The sequence below is a fragment of the Ruditapes philippinarum genome, unplaced genomic scaffold (genome assembly GCF_026571515.1).
Source record: "Ruditapes philippinarum isolate M1 unplaced genomic scaffold, ASM2657151v2 ctg3527_1_1_1_1, whole genome shotgun sequence".
Lineage (NCBI taxonomy): Eukaryota > Metazoa > Mollusca > Bivalvia > Venerida > Veneridae > Ruditapes > Ruditapes philippinarum.
In genome coordinates this window covers 36,223-63,423 of record NW_026862735.1, presented here as the reverse complement: position 1 = coordinate 63,423, position 27,201 = coordinate 36,223, and the positions used below count along the sequence as shown (strand labels likewise).

At 32.7% G+C, this 27,201-nt stretch overlaps 3 protein-coding genes across 6 annotated transcripts in view; 1 reads left to right on the top strand and 2 right to left on the bottom strand.

Annotated features, from left to right (window-relative positions):
• LOC132720028 (inter-alpha-trypsin inhibitor heavy chain H3-like) overlaps positions 1–4,102 on the bottom strand; it is a 29,504-nt gene extending 25,402 nt beyond the window's left edge. For 2 of the 3 annotated variants that reach the window (XM_060704007.1, XM_060704008.1), the window contains exon 1: positions 3,965–4,099. In XM_060704007.1, coding sequence (XP_060559990.1) covers positions 3,965–3,974 — 10 coding nt within the window. In that variant the 5' untranslated portion in view covers positions 3,975–4,099. Of the gene's footprint in view, positions 1–3,964 lie in introns of all 3 variants that reach the window. The other variant, XM_060704009.1, reaches the window with a different exon arrangement.
• Positions 4,103–4,917: 815 nt separating this feature from the next.
• Positions 4,918–13,379, bottom strand: LOC132720026 (uncharacterized). Of its 2 annotated transcripts, none has more exons than XM_060704005.1 (5): positions 13,240–13,379; positions 11,416–11,549; positions 10,761–11,132; positions 8,814–9,271; positions 4,918–8,547 (listed from the first exon to the last, which is right to left on the bottom strand). In XM_060704005.1, exons 2-5 carry the CDS (start codon positions 11,516–11,518, stop codon positions 6,199–6,201), a joined length of 3,282 nt encoding a protein of 1,093 aa, XP_060559988.1. In that variant the 5' UTR covers positions 11,519–11,549; positions 13,240–13,379; the 3' UTR covers positions 4,918–6,198. The 2 variants fall into 2 exon arrangements, with proteins under 2 accessions (XP_060559988.1, XP_060559989.1); XM_060704006.1 differs by having other exon boundaries at positions 10,761–11,114.
• Positions 13,380–21,012: 7,633 nt separating this feature from the next.
• On the top strand, positions 21,013–25,629 carry LOC132720025 (uncharacterized). Its single transcript, XM_060704004.1, has 2 exons — positions 21,013–21,083; positions 23,530–25,629. The coding sequence occupies exon 2, from the start codon at positions 23,535–23,537 to the stop codon at positions 24,987–24,989; it is 1,455 nt and encodes a 484-aa protein (XP_060559987.1). The 5' UTR covers positions 21,013–21,083; positions 23,530–23,534; the 3' UTR covers positions 24,990–25,629.
• Positions 25,630–27,201: the final 1,572 nt, after the last annotated feature.

The window sequence follows — 27,201 nt, the reverse complement described above, 5'->3', positions numbered from 1 at the left end:
TCCATCAAAACTGATTTCAAAGTGCTGCAACTTCTCAATGAATTGAGAAAGAGTAAAAGGCTTTTCAGCGTCGGTTACTAGCTACCCTAAGATCGACCTGAGGCCATTTTTAGCCTGTCACATGTCCAAAATTTTCACTGTTTGAGGCCTCAAAAAGGGAGGGGGGCAAAAAGCCGTCGAAACACGCTTATATAAGGGAAAAAGTTAAATAAGTTTCAAGAAAAATTTAGTAATGAAGTGTAAAATCTTTTATCTGAAATTCATTTAGGTCAAAATTGTAAATAAACCCATATCTTAATGAAAATATGTGACACTTTAAGTAATTTCTTTTTACTGATAAATATTTTTAAATATTACTTTATTTCTGTTTAACATTTTTGATTTATCAATGTTCTTCCTAGTTATTGAACATGTTTGTTTAAGTTGTACTTTTGTCTGATAAATACTTTGATAAAAAGGTAAATACAATTAATTAAACGGAAATAGTATCTACCATACTTATAAGCTTTAATACATGCTTAATAAATATCTAAATTGCACATTAACTATATGGTATCAATATGTTGATAAAAATATAAAGCAGTATTTATACCTTATTTTTATCTTCGTGTGAACAGAATCATTAACACACTGTAGTAGCATACATGCATTATTCCCTTCTTTTTCTGATTCATACTGTGTTTCATTGCGCTTAATTAGATATATTGAGGTTTTACGTAATACTTGTCGATTAAACTTTGACAATTACACTATATGTATTAATGAGCATGCTATTGCATTTACTCCTTGGCATCGTAATTTTTAGTATTGATGTCATTGAATAATTTTGAAGTATCCCGGTCTTTTCAGTTGTTAACTTACGTGAGTTGACAACTCGAACGCTAATATAAATATATGAGCCGCGTCACGACAAACCAACATAATGGGTTTGCGACCAGCTTGGATCCAGACCAGCCTGCGCATCCGCGCAGTCTGATCAGGACCCATGCTGTTCGCTATCAGTTTCTCTACTTGTAATATGGTTGGTAAGCGAACAGCATGGATCCTGATGCGGATGCGCAGGCTGGTCTGGATCCATGATGGTCGCAAACCCACTATGTTGGTTTTGTCGTGACACGGCTCATATAAATGTTAAAATTCTGTGTGAGGATGTCATGTGTTTCCTTTGATCAATTCACGATTTCAATAATAATAAAGTCGTTACTTTTCGGCTCCTCCTTCAATATTCGGACAAGGACCTCGAACACACAGAACGGTCTAAATCAAAGTACTTGAAAGTACGAGGGATGGCGATTTCCGAATTATGATAAATTAATCTTTCGACTCCAGCAATCATATATAATGCCCCGGTCACATATTCACGGATAATGCCACGGAAGAGCTACGGTCTAATCGGTCACGGATTACTACGCTAAATGTGAAATTCCGTAGTCCGCTACGGTCCCAGTACGGACACACAACGGTATGAGTACGCAGTCCGACGGATTTACCACCAGAAGCCCCCGGAGAGACACGGATTGTTACGGACCGACACGGTTTGATACGGAGCGACACGACTCAGGACGGACGCACTACGGATACACTACGGTCTGCTACGGTATAAGCACGGGTTAGTACGAATAAGTACGGTCTGACACGGAGAAGAACGAATTGAAACGGAGAAGAACGAATTGTCACATATCTATACGGACCTTATACATCCGTCCATAACCTCTTGCTTGCTCATTTTTCAAAATGCCTCACAAGAAAAGAATACCTAGAACAAGAATTGCAGAGTTCAATGAATTTGGCGGAGAGGATTCAGCCTAATCGGGTCCGACCCCCGAGACACATCAGGTCCGATTAAAGTGAATTTCTTGAAGGACGCTGGATCCTCAACAAGTTCGGCCATGAGAGCCTCATACTAAACATGAAGCGGTCTTTGTAAAAGCCCATCTCTAGTCCACCATCTCGTCTGTCTTTTCTTACCTGATTAGATATGGACTAGTAATCATTAATGAAAAATGTTGATCAATACTGCTTCTCTTTTAATTTTAAGATTTGCTGTATATTTTACAATTACATTAATTATCGTGAATGTTTATGTTTTAAAAATATGTAAAAAAGCTTGTTATTTGATCTTATTATCACTCAAGGGCCAGCGTCCGAGACTTATGAGACACTTCGTTTTATGTCCATATTTACTCCAATTTCACGATCCAATCTTTGTAAAATATGTAACATTAAATGTTATTCTATTACTTATGAATTATAGTACGATATCAATATAAATTTACTTCTATGCATGCCATCAAGCAGCTCGACCAAAGCCTCCGCATTCTGAACCATTTCAACATAAAGTTGCAGCCAGTAAATGGTAATTATCATTTATTGAATGTTCCCGCAAATATGTTTGTTTTTAACAAGAAAATAGTATTTATACCCTTGAAAAAATACATGATACTTAATTCATCGGTACTAAACAGTGGTGGACCGTACCATTCCGTACCGTTTCGTATTGCAACGCAAAAAAGGTATAAGACCGTGCTAATCCTTGCCTCTCCGTAGTACAGCGTATTACGATCGTGACTTTCCGTGACAATGTCGTATTAATCCGTATTAAAACCGTAGCTTAAACGTAGGGTAACCGCAAAAATACGTAGTTCTCCGTACCAAACCGTGGAAATCCTTAGCTGCCGCAGACTCTTGATTTACTCGACACACAAGAGAATTTATACCAACTTGAAACATTTAGATTTTACCCATAAACTATCAAAAAATTGTTTTTCGTATTTCTATGAAACGGCATTCAATAAATCATAATTTTGTATATATCTCTGAAAGCGTTTCTTTTCCCCTTAAATTCTCATTATTTCCCATTATTTCTTCATGTCTGTGATAAACATTTAACCATCACTTAAACAAGAAAGAAGAATTTATTTTGACGCGTATATTGCAGTTGTTGGGCATTTGCAATTGGAAACGAGAGCATGTTTATGAACTTGATATCGCGTTCCAAAAAGTATAAACATGTAAAAAAATGGTATGTAAATGCTAAGATTTGTAGTTAAAACATTTATGTAGTTAAAACAGTCATGTAGTTAAAACATTCATGTAGTTAAAACATTCATAAAGATGATTTTGAACAAAATGTTAATTATTGCATTTTATCATCCCCATCAGTTCAATATATCCTTGACTGAATTAATATTGTATTTTGTTGTAGTGTATTGATAAAAGTATTATACAAAATGTTTAATCGTTCAGTGTACACGCGACTTTGTTTTTAGCCTCATAATATTATATAGAGGATATTTGTTAAGTTTAGTGTAAGATCGAAATATATTTCACCGAGTGAGCACCAAAAGGTATATTTCACGAGTGAAATATGAACTTTTGGTGTTCACAAGGTGAAATATATTTCGATCTTACACTAAACTAAACAAATTTTCTTTTTATTATATGCAAAGAAACGTTTTAAAAAGACATTAAACCTAATACTGAATGAAAAGCGCGCCAAATAATAATACAACGTGACGTCATTTACGACGTCACGTCATTAAGTTGGTACCTAGTACTGTGCACGCTGGTATTTCACTGAAACAACGTAAGGGGCTTAAATTCAAAACAGTGAAATTATCAAAGTGGTAATTTCACTGTTTCAAACAGTGAAATTACCAGTTTTAAATCACTGATATATTTCTATAAACCACCGAAAAGCATGTAATAAATGGGTAATATTCTGTAGTTTACACGTGTCTAAATAGAATAGTTAGAACTCCTTCGTACATGTAACACGTGATATCAAAATCACTTTATGTAATAAAACATAAAATATCTGCACATATGCAAAACTCTTGTAAGTTTCAAATAAGTTTGCTTCCTTTGCCACGTAAAACGTTTGGCTGAAAGTTTGCACTTTTATCACATTTATAGATTTTTTTAAATTTTTATCATAAGACAATGACAAGTGCGTATTACTTACATGCATTCATTTCCTACAAGTGAATATTCCAAATGTATTTATATCACGTTGTTCTTCATTTAAATTCTCTAATAGCAAAACTATCTCACTTGAATATGAACAAATGTACATCAAAATGTGATAGCGAACTGCCAAGATTACCTGTTTACCTGTCTTTACAGCTGTTTCAGTTGGTAGGGAATGAGCAGGGTGGGTGTGTGTGTGTGGGGGGGGGGAGAGGGGGTTGAGACTGATAAACTAGCATATCTTAATTTCTCAAAATGTTGTTTGTTTGTTTGATTTACCACCCTAGTGACATAATATGAACAACAGTATAAGTTTGTAAAGTACTTGTCGGGCACAGGAGCAGGTGTTGGGAGGAGGCTAAATTGGCTGAAGCCGCTGCTCCCAGACGCTTGACCTGTATCAAAATAGGGATTTAAAATGTATATCAAAAAAGCTGATTCAAGATAAATGTAGGCCACTTAATCCTTAATAGAAGCCTGGATTCCTGCTGAGCTCTCCGTCATAAAACCTGTCAGCCAAATCACTGTATGCCTTGGAGAAATTTGTTGTATATGTATACTTTAGTGGTAATATACATTATCTCATGGTGCGGTGATTTGTACGAAAGACCGGCCGGTGGGGACATTTCAACTTCATGAAATCACCAATTCATCTTCGTTAAATCACCAATTCATCTTCGTTAATTCTCAGCTTCATCTTCCTGAATTCTCGAAATCAGCTAAACGAATCAACTTCGTGTATTCAAGATTTCAACTTCACGAGTTCACGGTTGGAATCGTGAATTCGTGAAGTTGAAATCATAAAAATGAAACTGGAATTTGTGAAGTTGGAATCGTGAATACGTGAAATTGAAATAGTGATAATGAAATTAGTAACTGTAACTGAAGCTATTGACTGTCAGAGAAAAACATATGGAGGTAGTTCATAAAAATAAATATGACTTTAACCTCCGCCAACTCACTTTATTTTTCACAATATGAACTATATATCATAGATATTTTATTGATATAGCACAATATTTCATGAGTAAAATTATAGAAACGTGTACAGTAAAAACCCTTAATTAAGACCATCATCGGGACTGGACTAAAGAGGTCATAATTGCGGGGTGGTCTTATAATAATTGTGGATATCATTGCTTACGTTCTTTATGTCTATGGTCTATTTTGTCATTTTGTATGAACAAACAATATGTATCTTAGCCTACAAATACAATATGTAAGTATGTTATAATATTAAATCTGAAGAAATTAAATATCAAATTCTCTTTGGTCTGATTTCAATATTAATTATTATATGATGTTTATAATTCATCTATTAAATAAAAATAAATTCGTCACTTTAAAGCAACATTAAACTACATGTACTCTAAAATTTACTTTTTCACCTTATTTCATAAATATCCGAATAATAACAGTTTTTGACACCTTGTGAAATCAAGTGTCATGCCTTAGAGCATTCAAGCAGAAAATAATAACATAACAAATTTAAGATCTAGTTACGTGTTGACTTAGATATCAGTGGTCTCAATAGTGGGGTCAAATAAAGAACAAATAAAGAATTGGGACTGAATCTGGTGGTCTTAAAATTGGATAAGCGAGGTGCTCTTAATTCTGAATCATGTAACTATTGACATAAAAAACTGCAAATTTTGCTCTTTTACAAAATGGTCTTAACAAAATATCTGGTATACAGAGTTAATAAAAAAGTAACCATTTTATTTAAAACCGTCGAACTTTTAATTCTTGTCAAATAACAATTTTAATGTAGTAAAATCACAAAGCCTTTGTAGATGAGTGATACTTTATCAATTCATTTATAAGATTTAGTGTACACATGCAAACAAACATATATTCACGTAACAGGCTACTCAGACGCCATCATGTCTGATTCAATATTTCACTCCTCCGTGGCAAGAAGAAAGATGTGATAGGCACAATTAAAAATGCATCGTTCAAATGATTATGAAACATAAAAAAAAATGAGTCTATACAAAGCATCGGTAATCATTCCAACACGAAATGTCATTACTGTTTTCTTGTTTACGCGTCATTGTTTGTCAGGCCATGTACATGCAAATCTGTTTCCTCGTCAATCAAGACATAAGCTAAATTTGTTACATATTTGACCGTGAAGAAATAACAAACTAATAACTTAATGAAACACAATATTACTCTCTTACCACCTCCTTAAAAGTAACGTCTTTATACCCTTTTCAAGTGAAGTCATTAAAATTCGTCAAAAACATTTCGAATTTTATCCCAATTGACAGTTACTGCATCCTGGTCTTTCATGGCCTGAATGATGATGTTCAGATCTGGATTTTTTCTATTTCTATTTCTCCATTCTTTCAGCATATGAAATATTTTTGTCGCTGTTCCTGTATTTCTTTGCTTTATACGTTCAATTTTGTCCGCGGATAAGTCTAGAGCAATTCCTAAAAGTTCCCAATTAGTCCCTATGGCTTGAGCGATTCTGTTCAAGTCTTTTTCCGTGGCACGTCGATCATAAGTTGAATGTGATGCTGATATTTTCTTTTCTTGAAACCATTCCTCAATAGCCTTCCGAACGTTGATAGGATGGTCCTTATAGTCAGGGCAAGGAACGGTGACCTCACCTCTGATGTTGTTCAGATGATGTATTTCATTACTTCCATCAGCTTCATGATCTGAATGATTACACTTAATGTAATGACTGTATATATTCTCTCTCGTCTCGTTGCTAAGTTTACCAAACTCATGGCATATCACCATTTCTACGTATCTGCGAAAGCGGTCGGACACGACGTCAATTTTCTCTCCCGATTGACATAGAATGGCGACCATCAATTCAATACCTGTATCCTTCTTTTTCATAATCCTTCCGGCATGTTGTCTGTCTAATCTGTAGAAACCAACATTTTCGAAAACTAAGTACTGCTCCTCGTATTTGATTGGCGGCCAACGTCCTAGGGCAGCTGCTGTAATGCGCTCATAAACAGTATTCAATACTGTGGTATTATCGAGGCTAATGCCAAGTATTACACTTGAAAAGGATTTTCTGCTCAGAAAACTGTCGGCTGTTTCTTTACTACAATATCTTTTAAGAAAACTTGGTATCATGTATTTTCCCATACCAACCAGGTCGGTCGCATTGTCATCTGATTGTAGTTCTGCAAGGATTCTGTGTCTCTTCAAGAAATTAAGCAAAATATCTGACCAGTTAAAGTACTCCGTGTTTCTCTCTTTGCTCCAAACGGCGGATATGATTTCTTTTTCTAACACTGCCATGTTTTTCATCTTTTTCCATAGCTGATAGAGCTGTGAACTTCCCTCACATATAGTTTTAGATGTTATGATGCATTTGAATGCATCAATCAGAAACTGAGGGCTAAGAATTACGTGATCTTTTAAGCCTTCCTCATCAAAAAACACGAGTGTCCCTTTTCCGTGATGGTATTTTAGAAATTCCTTTATCTGATCCTCTTCCCCAATTGGCAGATCATTTCGTGAATCCATTTCTTTTACATCGTTTAAGGTAACAATATGTTTGTGTCTGTTCTCTAATAACGCCATTTCTAGAGGTATCCATTTTGCAGGAATCAGCTTTTGAAATGCAGTTTCTTCTCCGATTTGATATATTGTTTTTCTAAGTTCGTCAATCACGTCATCATCGTCCGACATGTCTACATTAGCAACAGCAAATGTACGGTCATAGATATGTTTCCGAACATCAGTTCCTGCAAACAAATCTTTAACTTCTTTAAACTTCGCATTGACATCTCCAGTAAACTTGTCTTTGTGCGTTCCAACAAGAATGACCTTTGGCTTTGAAGCATCATCTGTCCCAACAAATGCATTGATGGAATTTACCCAAAACTTCAAGCTCGTTTTCATTTTTTCCTGTCTATCCGGAAAATCATAATCTTCTAATATGTTATTAAGCCCCTTCCTAAGATCAAAAACCAAAAGATACACAGCGTCCCTTGAATGAAATATTTGATGAGTTGCATAATACACGAATTGTCCACCAAAGTCCCAAATAGTTGCAATAAGTTCATCTTCTGCTATTGTTCTGTTTTCAGATAAATCCTCCGAAAAACGTCGAAAGAGCGGCAGACATTTGACAGACGTTCTGGAATCAGTAGAGTGTACTTGACTGTCAGCAGTATCTTTAGTTTTACCTTCATTCGAATTCTCAATTTTATCACCGTTTTCGTCTTCATTAGCAAATGATTCATTTAAGTCAGTTGTTAAATCTAGATCATTATTTTCTTCCGAAAGATCCACCGGTAAGCATGTTTGGCCGTTTTCTACAGTTTTTGCTACAGAAACAAGGCGACTTGAGATTTCCTCAGATTCTTTAGCTATATCAAATCTTTTCCAGTTACTTTCCTTGATTTTACATCGCCTTATATGTACATCAATTCCATCTGTAGTATCAGTATTATGAAAGGGTTCATTCAAGAGACGTCTTGTAAGTGTAGTTTTACCTTGTGCATAGAATCCAATGATATTTACACGTACGTGTCTATCATGCTCTTGACCTTCTTTCAAAACACGAGAAAATAAAGAATGATCGTCTTTTTCCAAATGTGCCTATATAAACGAAAATTTTCAAGACTAAAAAATATTTATAACAATAATAAAACAACTGATAAAAATAAATATATATCATTGCAAAAACGTAATGGCTCTTTACGACTGATTAGTCGTTAAATATACATTTAATATCTTCCCTCGATTACAATGTCATAAATCTATAGCCTTTTTAATAAATATTGATAATGTAATCTAAAATGAAAAACCCTTTTTATAAAGAATACCACTTGTATAATAACTTACATTAGAAAAAATGGTCACACCTTTGAAAGATTGGGGTTTATTTGTAAAACCTCAAGCGTTTGTCCCAACTGGTTTCCAAGTGAGTGCAGAATTTCTTGAATTGGAGTTACAAGAACGCCAGTTTCTTTAACCATGATTCTACTTATAATGCCAATGCAGCTCAAGTGATTACTATTGTCGATCAGATACACAGCCGCACCGACTTCATTTTCAGTGGCAAATTGTTCACCTTCAACCGGGATGATATGATATTGGTCTTTGTATGTCATAACTTGCATAAAATTTGGTTCATCTCGCCTTATAAAGTGTGTTTCTGTTTTTATTTCTCCATTATGCTCTTTAAACTTCCCTTTTGTCAAACCAGAGGCATGACCAACCTTTATTAAAATGTGAGATTCTATATCGTCGGAGGTTAGTTCCCTTGCATCAATCACAACATTGTCTGTGCTAGACAGCTGGGTGTGCGCGGAATAAAGCCCTAAAAAAGTAGAATATATGGGTTTTACTGATCATTTTTTGATAAAAAAATACAAGAGCCAACGCGGAGCGGTGCCGACGCTCGCCTTTTTACTTTTTGACAGTTTAAGCAAATCTTTAAAATAAACTTAAAGAAAAAAGTTCTTCCCTTTTTAATTTTGATAGGGCTGTCCAGCAACACTTGTTGTTTTGTCTAAGTTTGATCATTTCTATGAATAAATGACAACGTGAGGAAATTATAATCAAAACGGTCAAGGTCATTTAAAGGTCAAATAGGTCTAAAATATTTAAAATGTCTGTTTCTTCATAAGTGTTGTTTTGTCCACGTATGGACACGTACGATAATAAAAAAATTATATGACAACTTTACCAAAATTGAATTATTTTACCTTGACGATCAAGATCATCTAAAGGTCAACGTAATGGTCAGTTCAACCTTACAGAAGGTCTTGTCCAAAAGGTTATTTCTATGGAAGTATGAAAATTATCAATTGATTAAAGATCCTGTATGTTTTGTAATTGTGGTTGTATACCACTCTTACGTGAAATTACATATGTATATAATTATACTTATACAACAATTTTCAAACATCGAAGAATATGTAAAATATGTACTGCAAATATTTGTACAGATATATAAATGTACTCATTGAAACATTTGACTTAGAATTTATAGAAAACCAATTTCTAAATACCTCTCTTTATTTACATGAAAAAATTAAAGTCCGTAACTTACAATAAATAAATAGTAAATAATGCTTTTTGGAACTAATAATATTGATAAATCTTAATTTAAGCATCATATTTTTTTTTATATAAAACCATAAAACAATGTGTGAAAGGATCTTTAATTACCAAGTTACAGCCATTTATAGTGAACATAACTGGCGAATGAGTAAGCTGATTCAAAAGTATAAGTTACTTATGTAAGACTGACTTTCTAACAGAGTCGAATTTGGAATACAAGTCGATTTGTTAAGATAAAACAACAGCATAAAACAGATTTTTATCAGAAAAAAGTTTCTGTTTTAAAGAGAAAGATTACTGTTAGTTTCTAAATTTTACAGTTAGTTGGCAATTGAACATTAAACTCTAAAATCTAACTCCATCGCCTTTTAAAGTATAACAAAGGTTTGCATTTAAATTTGCTGTATACTTAGATATAATTACAAAGTATATGAATGGTACAACTGTCAAATGCAAACAATAAGATTATAAACATATTTTATTTACATATCTTAGATTTACGCTTTGAAAAATAGTTTTTTTAAAATAACGAAAATCAATAATTTCATGAACAAAGGATTAGCAATAACTTCTGCATGTATATCAATAACTGACACCTTTACATTATATTTGCCAAATGCATATTAAGATCTGACTACATGATTTTAAAAACTTGGTCAGAAAAACAAGAATATTTTGTAACTGTAAACCAGTATAGTAATTGTATATGGTAGTAATTATGCACAAAATAAAAATAAGCGTACCGCTTTTTGTTAAATGTTCGTCGACTACTTGTATCAACTGTATCTTAGACGGTAAACACTCGTCAGATATCTTCACAAGAGTGACATCTAGACTTTCATCATACTCTGCTGCAATCACTTCACCACAATGCTTCACATCCTTTTCATCAGATACAGACGTTTTAAGGTAAACTTTTGTACCTATGAACTTTTCAGGAGATTTAAATGGACCAAAAATGTGTCTTACTGTAAGGAAACATAACTCCCCAGTTTCTTTAATTTTCAAAATAGGTCCAATTGTTCCACATGATTTCGTACTCGGACTGTATATGCAGCTTCCAATTTTGAGTTCTCTGGGCCCAATTGGCGTAGATCCTTTAATCAGATGTTCACCTTAGATAGATATAAAGAAATTATATCAAAGGGAAGATGATAAGACAACTTCTGAAACTGAAGATTACATTATCAGAGAAAGTTTAAACTATTAAACTATTAAAAAAAGAATATTTTCTTTTTTTCTTTAAAAGGTATATTATGATTCTTGAGATCAGTAATGGAAAATATCTAACTATCTGAGTTTTTAGTGCAACTCGCATTAACATGAATTCACATTAATTATTATATCGTATTGTAATGGAAGTTGCTTTTCTACTTTAAGTTCTGTGCGTTTAATTACCTGTTAATTCGGCATCAGCATTCTCTAATCTTAGTCTTTTATTGTTGTTATCTGCATGAATATCATCAGCGTGTCTCTTTCCTTCAGGCATTGATTCCCACATAACTTGCTCTGGTCACTCAAACCGTTTTATACTAAAACGGAACAAAAATAGAGCTGAGATTTAAGACTATTAATCTTATACTGTCTACAATGTTCGTAGACATTAGTTCACGGACAAAAATTTCAAGATAACCTCACACTAATACTATTATCAAACTTTGCTTCCATAGGCGCAGGTGTTTAATATCATTTTCGAATATAAAAATGGAAAAATTAGTAAGACAGTTCAGTTTGTGAAAATTGAGTTAGGTTAAAATGGATACATTTTTTGTAAATGACAAGTACCATTTCTATACACAATATGTTTACTTTTGATGTACTTTTTCAAGTACAATTATAGAGCCCTTACAAAAAGGAACTTTTTATAAAGGTTAATTTTCATATTTCACTAAGAAATTTTAACTCAATACTTTACTAATAATCGTAAAAATATTGTTCCAGTGTATGTGTACAAGTGCATCTTGAGATGATAATGCTTTTATTTTATCAGCCAACTGCACAAACTTAGATAACAATTACCTCCAGTGTTGCACGTGTAATTATGAAGTGTTGAGTGAACGATTATATCCGGCCGGATTCCCGTTAGTACTTGATCATAAATAATCAAAATATTTCATCAAAACATGTACATTATAATATTTTGCATAATGAGAACCTTATCACATAAGGTGTAATCATTTGCTAACATAATCAATTGAGCCGCGCCAAAACCAATGTAATGCGTTTGCGACCAGCATGGATCCAGACCAGCCTGCGCATCTGCGCAGTCTGATCAGGATCCATGCTGTTCGCTTACAAACCCCACTACAAGTACATAAACTGATAGCGACAGCATAGATCCTGATCAGACTGCGCGGATGCGCATGCTGGTCTGGATCCATGCTGATCGCAAACCCATTATGTTGGTTTTGTCATGACACGGCTCAATTGTCTTCATTGTTTTTTTTTCTTTTTTTTATCAATAAAATACAACAATCATGTAAAAATACACATGTATAAAAAACGTGTAATATGCATACATTGATATTTTCCATACAATATTCATCTACATTTTTATAAACAAATTATTAATATCATACTGTGATAAAGATCAGATTTATCTTATAGAATAATGGAAAAAAAATGTTGCTATGAAATTGAGATACTGTAGCAAATAATTTAAAAATGCTCCATATCAACTAAATCCCTTGTTTCACATGTGCTAATATTTTATAAAAATTACATATTTTATATCAAATTGCGTTCAAATGCGTATTGTCAGATGTTATTATATCACGCACGCATAAAATACTTCAGATCCGAATAGCAAACAATTTTAACCTACTTCGAAGTGTTTATTTTTTTTAAATCTTACAATGTTACAATTATAGTTATTAAGGTCCAACCATATCATATATTTTGCTGTTAAAAACTGCTACTTTGAAATCGAAAGCAAATCTGCCTACTTTCGCTTTTAGAAATAGGTTCGCAACTTTCACTTTCTTTGTTTTGAGTCATATGGTAGAAAAGATGTTTTATGATGTAATGTAATCATTTATAAACAACGTGAAACTATTGATTGTGTTAAACTTTTGCGATTTAAAATACAAACGATTTACGCTTTAGATCAAGTGTCATGCTTTGCTCGACCTTGGACTTTTCATTTCATTGGTTGTTACAATATTCAAACACAATTATTGTTTATCTTTAAATGAATAATATTTCTGATAAATGTATACTTACCAAAACATCAGTTCGTTGTCCTTTTTACATAACAATTCATAAAACATTTATGTTTAAAAAATCAGTTCCATTCTATACATTTAAAAAGATCTCGCGAATGCTTGGTCTAATTTTTTAAACAACATCCGTTATCGGCAAGCTAAAAGTGTACTGAATGTAGTACACTTGAGCAGATATTGTTCAAGGTCGCGCTATTAAATGTGCAATAATGCATGCCCCGCCCGTTCATTTTTTTAAAATAAATAATCTTACTTTAATTTATCTTACTGTAAGGGAGAATTTTAACAAGGAGGCTGAATTTAAAGAGCGATAATCATATCGCAAATAAGTTTATGGTTTGATATTAAATCTATTTTTTTTTTTCATTTAAGGGATTTTATTTGTCTCCAGTGACATGTATAATCCAAAATGTGATGCATCTGGCTCTTTTGTACGTTTATTTGTCTGTTTCTTTTTTTCCTTTATTTCTGCATTTAACTTATGCTCCCTTCCTTTACTCTTGTGTATATCTGACAGCCCTACGTAGCATTATCGGTATTATAATATTCATATATATAAGTGTATGAGAAAGCTACGTTATCTTGAATCATCGATTTTTGTGACAAGTACTAAATTTAAGTCAACATTATCAAGCACAACCTTGAAATCATATTCTAGTTTATTTTATTATTATCAGTAAAAACATATACATGTGTAGTGTGATCTTTTATTATATATATCTACCTATTTATCATTTTCTAAATAATAGAAACAGCATTGATACATGAGGCTATCTGATTTCTACGAGGGGGCGTAGCCCCCGAGTATTAATCAGATTGATGTTCTTTCTATTTTGTATCATAGTCAAACATAAAAACACGTTCCCTGCTGTCACAATATAAAAACCCAGAAAAAAGTCCCCAAACTATGATACAATTACAGATTTCATGATTACCCGGCAATGTGTTATCTCAGTACAGGAAACATTTCGATTTTGTCACCAATGTATTAAGAATAGATATGTATAAATGTACAAAGTTTTATTTATCTCCCTATCTTCCTTCTGTTGCCGACATTGAAACAACTCAACGTCTTGTTCTGTTCTGTCACATTGACCTCCAACAAGTGTTATGCTAAGAAAATTTGATGCAATTTGTTTGACAGAAATTTTGACAACAGATGTAGATTTCATAATTGTACAGCAGGAAATATGTGTAGGGCTTGTAAGTTTAAAAGTACATAGGGGTGGCAGGAAAAAAGTCATATACGAAAACACATTACCAGAAAACAGATTATTGAATATTACCTGGCATGATAGAGCAGTGGTTATGTTACTTGTTTTGCATGCGGAAGGTCGTAAGTTCAAATCCAACAAGAGGGTAATACTTTTGTCAGGCCTTTTGTATTTTATTATTTATTTTCTTACTTTCTACTTTATTTATTTTCTATTTATAATTTTTTATACATACATATATAATTTCCATGTTTTTTATTCACGAGAATGCTATAGCATATATTATTATATGTTACAATTGAATTCAAACAATGCATTAAACCTTTGTGTCACTCTCAGTCGCGCTGGCGTTGGCGTGTTCGTCTCCAGTGCCAAGAGAGTACCTCAATAGGTGATTACCACGGAGAAATGGATGGCGTTTTCACCAAGTGGCTTAATCAAAAGGTAATCCCAAATCTTCCATCACATACTGTCGTGGTAATAGACAACGCACCTTATACATGTAACACTTCTTGCGATGACCAACGAAATCAAGTACAAAAATGTGATTACATCTTTCTAACAGCGCCATAACATACACACAGGACTCGCGTGCTCGCAATAAATAGATGATTTTTGTTGCAGGCCCAAAAAGCCCAAAAAGCTAAATTGAATACCTATGCATTAAAAAAAATTAACGAAATTGGAATGCTGGGATTTGAACCCACACTTGTATAGTTGATAGACTAGCGCGCTACCACTACGCCATAATATCACACTGCAAGTAGTATGGCCAATAAGTATTACAATACTACGCATACACACATGACTTACCTTTTCTGAAGTGCACTGACCCATGCTATGTTTACAACGGTTCCGAAATAAATAAACTTCAACAATAGCTATTATTGCGTTTAGCTATTATTGCGTTTATATTTGCCGCATGAAATCACAGCTTTTCACAAAAATGCAAATACTAATTGAGCCGCGTCATAACAAAACCAACGTTATGCGTTTGCGACCAGCATGGATCCAGACCAGCCTGCGCATCCGCGCAGTCTGATCAGGATCCACGCTGTTCGCTTACCAACTCTATTACAAGTAGAGGAACTGATATCGAACAGCATGGATCCTGATCAGACTGCGCGGATGCACAGGCTGGTCTGGATCCATGCTGGTCGCAAACGCATAACGTTGGTTTTGTCGTGACGTGGCTTAATTATTTTATGCTGACACGAATAAATAAACTTGACTATAAAATTGGACAACAACTCTACATGGAATCTCTACACACATAGACTACGTTTTGGAAGACCAAACAAAACAGGCAGGAAACACAAACTTATTTCTTACATAAACATATTTAAATGTCAATTCATGAAAATTGGAAGAATGAATGTTTTGAAAATAAGAAACTTGTCTTTATAGTTTTTTTTAAACATAATATCATTTTTAACATAGATATCTTGAATTTTAGGAGAGTCTAACATATTTCGGATACTCTTTCCACGGATTGTAGTATTCAAAGGAGAAGTGTATTGTCAGGATTCAAATTTATATTAAACAATAAATTTATAATCAGTTCAATGAAAACAAACGCTTTTCTTTAGCTTTCGACTTTACGTCTTCTTAAAAAAATGACGTTTATAAAATAATAAATGACGCAACGTTTTTTTATAATTGATATTAATTAACCTGAGTGATATATTGTGGATGATATGGGTTTTATCGCACAGTTACAATGCACTGTCTAACTAGAAAGCATAAAATAAGACCCAGTATCTCACTGGCTAGCAAAGACTTAAACCAAGTATTTCACTGGTAAGCATAGAGTGAGACCTAGTATCGTTCTGGTAAAAATAGAGTTAAACCCAGTATCTTACTGGAAAGCATAGAGTGAGACACAGTTTATCACTGGTAAGCATAGAGTAAAACCAATCATCTTCCTTGTAAGCATAGAGTTAAACCCACTAATGCATTGGTAAGCGTAGAGTCAATCCAAGTTTTTCACTGGTAAGCATAGACTTAAACTAAGTATCTTACTGGGGAGCATAGCCACGCCTGGTAAATGATAGAGCTACCTCTTTCGGAGGTATACGGTAAATCGCTCTATCGCTACTTCCGAGCTAGTGCATATCGCTTAAATCAAGTGTCAAGTGTTTTCATTTTTATATATTTTGTAAATTCTACACCAAATATCAAAAATCGGAGAATGCTATGCGATGAAGATTTAATTTAAGTTTCCAGAAAACGTAAAGTTGTTATACTTGTGTTTGAAATGTAGTTGTAGTGTTGTTTCCCAGTTAGCGAATTCAGCGTTGATTGATTCCTTTGATAGTTGCATTTTGCATGCCGATTTGAAAAACTTTTGTCATCTGATGACATTAAGAAGAAACAGAAATACAGTGACCTATAATACAACGAAAAACAACAACTGGGCAGTGCACGTCTGGAGGGAGTTGGCTGAAAACCGCAACCGACAACCGGAGACTAAGCAATAGCCTGGTTATCCTATTCCCTTTCAAATAGAGCAGCTCCGTTCATGTGCAGAAATGGATTTTTGGTCGCAACAATACATCTGTGAAATTGAAAGGAAAAATGTAGAATTCTATCTTCCAACAACTTTTACTAAACATTGCTGCAAGGCTACAATGGTATCTTCGAAATGAAAAATCCATGCACGTGAACTTGTTAAAACTGAAGATCCTTTTTTCTGAACTTCGCAGAATATTGGATCCACGCATGCGCGAGTTGACTTTACGAAGTCAACTGTTAAAAAGTGGAGTTTTTACCAAAATGTGGAAAAAATGTTTGTCATGGAATTATGAAAAATGGATATACTGTATGATTTTTTAAGATATGTGTTAGTTTCGAACATTGAGATTAATTTTTTCTCTCACTCCATGTCTATTACTTTCAGTGATCAGCCACAAACTGTTTAATTATAATCATGACGGTAAAGGGAATGTACTGTTTCAATAACTTTTATACATGTAAAAGCTTGGATTTATAAATAACCGTATGAAATCACTTTCTAATTTGTTTACTTTATTCGCATGCTACATTCATTGTCTAATTTAAAACTCCGCCCATAACTTCATATTTGCCAGATACCACTTCAATACCTGTTAAAATAACTTTATATACTGTTCGTATATTTGTTACAATTACAATAATAAAAAAAGACTTTGTTCATTTTGACTACTGTTTTGTATGTTCCAAAGAAAATACATTTAATATTCTAATCTCTAGCAAGCCTATCAAAGTTCATGATGAACAGTGTCTTTCGTCCGCCCATTTACCTATAACATACAATTCTGGTAATTGACAAACATATAAGAATATCTGGTCATCAGATGTCTACTAGTTCATCATCATTTGCTGTATTTCTTGCTTTGACGCTCTTTGATGTTTTGCATCAATGCTTTTCTTGTTATATCATGATACACCATTTGCCGCGAAACATGTGAAGGACATTTTAAAAGTCGATGAAAGTTTTTGTTTTGACTTATTTACATATGGATTTATATATTTCTTACCATGATTAATTGTTGCTATTCGTAAAAGATAAGTAGCATTATTGGTGAAAAAGAAATGTACATGCTTTGATTTTTTTATCATCTAATATTACTGACTACAGTAGTGACACAAATAGAACAATGTTTTACTACTGTCATGTCACATAACATTTACATGTCGTGTAAGCCTTGTAAGTATTGGAATTACTTTCCTTAAGGTATAGTCTGATTTTATTGACCTGTCAATTATGCATACATTATAGAACTCATTTAAATATTCGATCCCACTTCGGTTTGGTCCGTGTAGTTTACGAGAATTAATGTGGAGTATATTCGTCATGGATTGAAAGTCACGCCAGCTTAATGTGAAGGTTTTCGTTAATTCACAATGGTACAGTCGGTTAAGAGAATGCCTGATAAATTAGAGGGCTGTGGTTCGATCCTTGCTGTTGCCATTGTTTTAGTACTCTTTCTTTATGTTTTTATTTTAATGGAACAGTTTGTAGTGTGTTTTACAGCATTGAAAAGACATTTATTAATTTAAATCCGTTTTAATTTTAAACATGAATTCTTAAAACATGTTATTTAAAAAGAATATAGATATAACAAAATTAAGTAAAACATAATAAAACAAAACGAACAACATAAAATAATCATATATAGCTCCAATATTGTTGAAAGTATCAATAAGAAAATAAAAACATAGACCTACGCGGTCTCGAACTTAAAACACGTGTGGCACTTAGAGTATAAACTCGTGCTTTACCCTATTGCGCTATATAACGCTAAGTACACTTTGTTCAGAGATACAAATTAAATTAAATTCCATCGTACAGCGTACATCTCACGGAACTTACCGAAAATCTACCGAAGATTAATATACTGTGTGCATCGACCGTGTAATCAGTATGTAATTGACAGGTTAATAAAACCAAACAATAGGTATCGGTGAAAGCATTTTTTCTTAAATTTGATGTCTGGCTCCTCTCTCATGGACAGTGCATACGATAAGTATAATTATGCAAAAATTGATTTACGAATATCCGGAATAATGTACAATAGTACTTAATCTGAATAGAACATGACCTGTGCGTAGGAATGATTTGGTAAAGTATCTGCAATGAGCGCATTTTTTGCGCGGAGCTTCTCATTGATTGATTGATTGATTTCATTCATTTGCTGCATTGCAGCAGCATTTGTGCTTGTAATTATAATTGTACTTCTTTCTTCTTTTAATGTATGGTCTGGTGTTTCTTTCATTTTTCTTTAAAGATATACTGTGCTTAAATTTGATATTAGACAATATTGATAATTGTAACATTGTCTCTTTGTAAACATAAGATAAACATTTTTTGACTTTTCAGAAAGTAGATATGTTATGTTTAAAAGTCTTCACAATATAGGTGGTCACCATGAATATATAGAGAATAACATGCTACTGTCTTTTGATATCAATTTTATCAGGCGTGGCTGATATGGGCTAGAAAGGGCGAGGCTTGCCGAGCCCTTTCTGCCCATATCAGCCGAGCCTGATAAAATTGATATCAAAAGACAGTAGGATGTTTTTCTATTTATCATGTAACACATAATAACTGTCAAAATAACAAAATAATCTACTTTTAAATAGCGAATTTCGTTAAAAAGAGGGATTTTTGTTCAAAGAAATAATTCTTGAAAACAAATTCCTCCGCCCCTGAAACTTAGAATTTGTAATTGGCGGCCATTTTTTCTTTCGACTAGGATAAAAGATACAACAGAATGTAGGCCTAATACGATAACATTCTTACCTTTAATTTAAACATCGATCAGAAAATCCGCTTAGGATCACATAAACTAAACTTTACTGCAATTTTTGTCTTGAATTGTCAAATTCAAAAGTTCACGATAATTTCAATCAAAGAAAAGTCAAACCGGCAATCAAACACAAGCTACACAAACATGCGTCTTATTTTTTAAACGAAACAATTTGTTCACTTATTAAATAATTATCCGGCGAAATAAAGTAAACATTTACAAGTTCTCAAAGAAAACCGTCTAGCCTGTTTATTATGATTACATGTATAGTATGACGTGAACATCGATGATGTCATTTGCAATATAAAAAATGACGTCACTTCATTTAGTTGGTGCATATAAACTATTTGCTATCTAATTTATTCGTAATTGAAATCGAAATAATAAATAAATAAATTTTGCATATTGATTCAAGACTTGTAAGGGTATGAGATTACATTGTAGAATTCACATGCTGATGAAAATGAGAATATAAGCAATTGAAAAAAGTCCGTTAAAATGGGCGGGGCTAATTTTTGATATCAGGTTACTGACGTGATATCAAAAATAATTATCAGGCAAGTGTTTACGTGTTGACGTGAACATCGATGATGTCATTTGCAATATAAATTATGACGTCACTTCATTTAGTTGGAGCTAAAACTATTCGCTATCTAATTTATTCGTAATTGAAATCGAAATTATAGGCCTAAATATCACACCTTGATTCAAGACTTGTAAGGGTATGAGATTACATTGTAGAATTCACATGCTGGTAAAAATGAGAATATAAGCAATTGAAAAAAGTCTGTTAAAATGGGCGGGGCTTATTTTTGATATCAGGTTACTGACCTGATATCAAAAATAATTATCAGGCAAGTGTTATCGGGCAGTTACCATAGTAGTTGCATGATAAATATAGTAACTAGACCTGTAATATGGAATGCAGCTTGCTGGACATTGATTCCTTTATTCAAATTAGACACATTTAGTTAAAATTTCATAGATTTAAATATCTGTGATTAAAAGATGAGCACAGTATATCTTTAAATGATTTAATTAAGAAATAAACGTGGTTGATGTATAATTTTAAGGTAGCTGATGATAAAATGCTGCAAAATCAGTGTTAAACCGCACATAACATGTAAATTATAAATTGGAACTTGAATGTATTTGGGCTCATCTGGAGGCGTGCAGCTTTAAATTTGTTTGTAACTTAAGTCAAGCAGAAAATAACGCGGAAGTAACTATATGGTATCACGTGAATCATGACGTTTGTGTTATGTAGCTGTTGTCAAAACAAAACGGTTCATTACTTTGATACGCCGTGAAACAACCTGGGAATACAAATTGTATAAGAGGTATATTTTACAATATTATTATTGTTGTGATTATATTAAATCAATCGATCATTATTGCTACAACTAACATTTTAAAGCTTCACAATTCATTGAAGTTATGTCAGATTTATATGTGAGAGATTAAGACACACATACAAAATTAATATTAGTGTGTGAAAAACAAGACGGTTATGCCAATCCATTATGACGCATACAAGGGAAATAACCATACCAATTATTGTGTAAACAATAATCAAGATTTATTTACCATTAGTTTTTGCTGAAATACAATTGAAAAACGACTGTTTGTTTAAAATAAACGGAGTTTCCCATTATGGTCTCAGAAGAAAAAATAAAACAAGTTCTTTGGTTGATAATATACGCTTATCATTGCTACTTATCTTTTTACACAACAAATTTATGTAATAATTATTGTTGTGTGCCTCTGGGTGATATAAGAAATATATCATTGGGCCTGAATGGGAACTTCTCGCTGTTAGCGTGATACTCAAACAGAACACATTATATTGCTCTATTGGAGTTTTACATGACATTATAAATGGAGGTAAAATATTTATCTAATGCACAAAATATACCAAGATTCAAAATTGTTAAGACCGATGAACTCAGTCTCAGTTGGTTGCAATAAGGTCTAGGGTTGTATCCCTGTTTTGCACACTATGCTGTTTTATCCTATTAAAATACTCATTATTTTTCAAACCCTGGTATACTTTTCAATTAAAATGATTCCATCTTAGCCATTTTATGGTAAATAAATAATAACAAAAAAGCAAAGATTGTACTCCTGTACAAAACAAAATAAACAATGGCGCATCTAATAGCTGAAATGGTCAGGTTTCCGACACTTATCTCACCCAAGTGAAATTTTCAAAATGCTTGTGAAAAACAGATCTTACGATCTGGATATTTCATTCAGGTTGTGCTCTAATTCTAATCGTAATTACAATATTACAATATAATACGTCCAGTTATGTCCAAAATACGATGTTGAAAAGTCGAAAGAACGATGATTAAAAACTCAAAATAACGAGAAACAACGAAACCACGATGTGAAGGTCGAAAGTACGATGTTGAAAACACGAAATTATATAGAGTTTTCACCATCGTGGTTTCATCATAGAATTTTCACTTACATTTGTATTTTGACTGAAATACCTTTGTTGAAGCATTAGACACAAATGTTGACTTGTCGAGTTTTCATTCGGCGCCCTGCGTAGCGATTACACCACATGGCACAAATCAGCAACTTTATATTCTGTTGGTTGAAGGTTTAAAAATAATCGGTTTGTAACTTTCACTTTTTCTGTCAAAATAATATAATGAAATAGTATTTCAAATATTTATTTAAAATTGTTCGTTTGTATTATTGGTATGTTTAAATTTAATGCGGTTGAAGTACTTTTTTTTATCTGAACCAAAATATCTTAACCAGGGGTAAAACAATTAATTTTGGTGACGTTGGCCATTTTAAAATAATATTTATGCCGTAGCTAACATATTTTTACCGCGGCTCAATTAATATTTTTTTGGCGACGATGGTCAACCATATGTAACATGTTATATTTAGGGCCTATTAGGACTGACTAGAATGTTTCAGACCTATTAAAATCCTAAATATCTTGAAGTCTTTTAATCTCTTCAGTTATAATATAAAGGGAGTGAGTAAAAATATACAAAATTACAATATATCGTATATTGCACGATTCAGGACGTGTTCTATGAATTGTTCAATGCAAACCAAATATAAAGCTGTAAATAGTGCATAATAATAAAATCATGTTGAATATAAACTTGCAAAGGTTTAGAGTCTTTGGTAACGGGTGATATATTTATATTTATCCACAGATTTGAGATATTGAAAGAATGGGGTAAATTAATTACTTCCTTTCACGAAATATATCATGTTAAGTAAATCTTGAAATGTCGCAATTTAACTTTAAAATGGTTATTTCACACACACACACACACGCACGCACGTGCGTGCCGCACGCGCGCACGCACACACACACATATATATATATATATATATATATATATATATATATATATATATATATATATATATATATATATATATATATATATATATATATATATATATATATATATATATATATATATATATATATATATATATATATATAGTAATAGTATGTTTCACTCTGGATGTAGAAGTTATGAAAACATATACATTATTTTTATGGCTGTACAAATTACCATTCTGTTTTTCTGTTTTGATATGCTTAGCACCAATAATGCCCCTAAATTTTAAAGTGACAGTCATTTTTGAGTATATAACCATGTACATTCAAATTTCAAAAAATGCGAAGAGATGAGGTCTCCACGATTTTTGTACATACCGAATCATAATGGGTTTCATTATAATATATTTTTTTCAAAATAATTATAAAGTAAGAGATTTAAAATGTGAAATTTATATTTGCAGACAACATGTCAGCACAGGCTGTTAAAAAATTATCTGTAACCACAAACACTACTATGGATTTACTGGGCTTCTCTGAGGAAATGATTAAATCAAGAGGTGAGATAGTAAAACAATTAGTTTCAATATACACTGACAAGTTACAAACTTTCGGTCCATGTATTAAGATGGACTGTATGGTCACCGGGAGTGCAGGAGAAGGCATTTCAGTATTAGGTAAAAGTGACATTGATTTAATTGAAATATTTCGCAATTTCCTTTGTTTGGACAATGCTCAGGTAGAAAGTGAACTTTGTATGATTCAAACGATTACAGCGGATTCTCCGCCGGGTTATACTAAACTTAATCTTTTAAAAATGAATTCTAATATAGCTGCAATGGGTTTGTTAGGTGTCATTGCTGAATATGACTTAAGAAGTGGTCAAGTGTTACTTCATAGTACCTGCATACGTAATTTGTTTGAAATAGTTAGAAATACACTCGGTCCATATCTTGAGAAGGATGGCGCAAAAACAGAATTACGGAAACAAGAAGGACCGTCCGTTCCTTCTACTTATCATCTTAGAATGCCTTTGATGTCGTGGCTAGATGCATCATGTGATTTTGACTTTGTGATAGCACTGCCTTATATATCGTCGACAGTATTAGATTCTTGGAGGAAACGTGACAGATTTTGGCCACCACAGTCTGTTTGTCAAGACATCATTGATACAGAGGCGTACGTTGTTCCAGTTGGTGCTAGTTGCAGCGAGAATCAGAATTACGAATGGAGAATTTCCTTCACAACAGCTGAAAATCGTCTTGTGTCTCATCTCAATCCGATGCTATTAAAAATTTACATTTTATTTAAAATGGTGAACAAGTATTTGATTAAACCAAAAAGTGATATTCTCACTTCCTACATGATCAAGAATGTTATGTTCTGGATGCCAGAACGTATTGGTCCAGGTTCGTGTAATTCTTCCGAAAGACTGATAAACTTTCTGCTTCAAGCACTCGCTTTTCTACTAAACTGTTTACATTCTAAATTTCTACCTAACTATATGATACAAGAAAGAAATCTACTGCTTGGGAAAGGAAAACCATGTGACATTACACAGCTTACATGTATCATATCAAATCTATTGGACACAGGTGGCTTTTTCATTATTAGGATAGAGAAGCTTAGAGTTAAAATATTGTCCATTGAAAAATGTTTAACAGATGCTAAACGATTTTCTGAAATGAGAGACAAAGTCGAGATAATGCTTTTGCGAATGAATCTTGGCATATTAACAAAGCTGTCCCCTGAAAAATTTTGTCAGTCATCATTCATATATGATGCTATGTTTGAAATGTTCAAAGATCCTTTGTTCTTCGATGTTTTGTTTACATTGATGAAATTTCTGAATCTAGATATGATATCTTTAATTACTAATCCACAACAAATTCGTAAAGCTATAAATGATGTTTTGTTTTCATAAATAGACATGTGTACGTGTACAAAATGAGATTTTTTTACAGAGATTGAAAACTATCACATTACTTCATTAGTTTTTCAAGAAAGAAAGGAAACAGGAAATCAATTCCAGATGTTAAAGAGATCAACAACATTGACATAGACAGTTGTAAACATTAAAAAATGGAAAATAAATGTTTTTAATTGTAGACTCTAAAATAATAATAATGAAATATACAATAATGAATCGATTATTGTTTGACGGAAAGCTTTGTGAAAAGACAAAGAACATATATAATAGATTTTTATTGTATGAAAGTTACGATAGTCACTATAGTATTAAATGTATAAATGTTGGTGCCATAAGCACTCTAACATTTATGTTTTATACTTATGTATTTTATTTGCCACCATGTAATTCCTCTAAACGAATTTTATAAATGTATATATATCAGGGAAATGTTCTAATTGCAAGTTTTTCGAAATTGAATTCAAGATTGATGAGATATATGATTTTATCGTTGGTATAAAAAATGTGTTCGATGAAGGTTGTTCATTTCATATAAATGTCAAAAGAGAAATGTTGTTCTATTGATAGCAGCACATGTATTTTGAACTGAAGAAATCAGGTAAAGTATGTCTTAACATCAGTTTTCACTAGGAATGTGCTGACATTGACCACTGCAATTGCATGAATATTAACCCTTTCACTGCCATAGGGACGGCTTAAGCCGTCGCTGTTATTTTCGGCGTATTTGCCATAAGGACAGCTTTAGCCGTTTCTATAATAATCATAATAATAATAATAATAATAATACATTAATAATAATAATAAAGATAATAATAAATATAAAGAAAATTATACCATCGACAATAATTATTATTATACTAGCATATTTGGAAACATATATAATTATTTTATACTAATAACAAATAATAATAATAATATTAATTAATAATATAGTAATTTCTTAGAAAGCCCTCTGGCAAATAGGTGATCAATAAAACAATAACCATCTGACAGCGAAAGGGTTAAAGCATGTCTATAATTGTTTTATAATGAGAAGAACTGACATTTTCTCAAAAGTAACGTTCCGAAACGGGTTTTGTTCCGAGTAAAATCCCAGATCATTCCATATTGTGATGGCATTTTAATGAACCTGGTTATCTTGACAATTGTGAATATATCGGTTAAGATAACAACTCTGATTCAAAATTCCTTGTTTTATTTTATCTCATGGGATCTCCTCTTTTCCAGATTGTATTACTCTTCACTATGAAAATATTTATCTTAATAATTTACCCAGTGGTATTTTAAGTTAGGTTTTAGTATTGTAATAGAAATAAAAAGATATAGAAAGAGCACGAAGAGACATTTATAATAATTATAAAATATGATATGCATAATAACTTGGATCACAAAAGGGTTAAGTATAGAACTATAAATTAAAACAGAAGGGTCGGAAATATTGGTTGAGCGACACCCTCACTAATATTTGGGATTATTTAAGTTAAACTGAAAATCATTTGCTGTAATGCTTAGAATTGAATAGACGGCACCCTAGGGGGATCTTAAGGAAGCTGCAAATATTATACTTCACATCAGTGTTGTTATATATTTCTGGTCCTTCTGGATCATTGATGTCGCACTTTTGAGTATTGGAAATTGATTACGGCTCAAACCGGTGCTTTGAGGCTTGAGGGATGTGGCGCTTTTTTATTATTCCTCATGTACAGACTCAATCTAACAGAGTGTGCAATTTTCATGTAACATTTGTGTAAGTTTTGCTTCCGACGGATTACTTTTTTTCCCAGAAATGCTCGTAAATCCTTAGATCAAGATGTTCAATTAGTAATTCAGACCAATAAAAATTTAGGAAAACCATTGGTAAGAAGAAATAAAGTTGGTATTGGTAAAACCAAGTTGAAACCAATCATTACAGAAGTTGTAATTTGCATTTGTGGCTTCATTTCTTAAGATAATAATTTTATTCTCAAGATGTGGAAGTCCTTTTAGTAGTCTTTTACTAAACAGATCTATAAAATAAATGTATATAACGCTGATAACCGCAAAATAATATAGAGAAAAAAAGAATCCCTAAAGAAGGTCCAACACAACAAAATTGAAAATGTTGCAGACTCGGTTTCATTGAGCCTGTTCATGGACGGTACTGGAAAGTGCAAGTTACCGTCAACGCCCCCCTAGCACCGGCTTAAGCAGATATCAACATTTGACA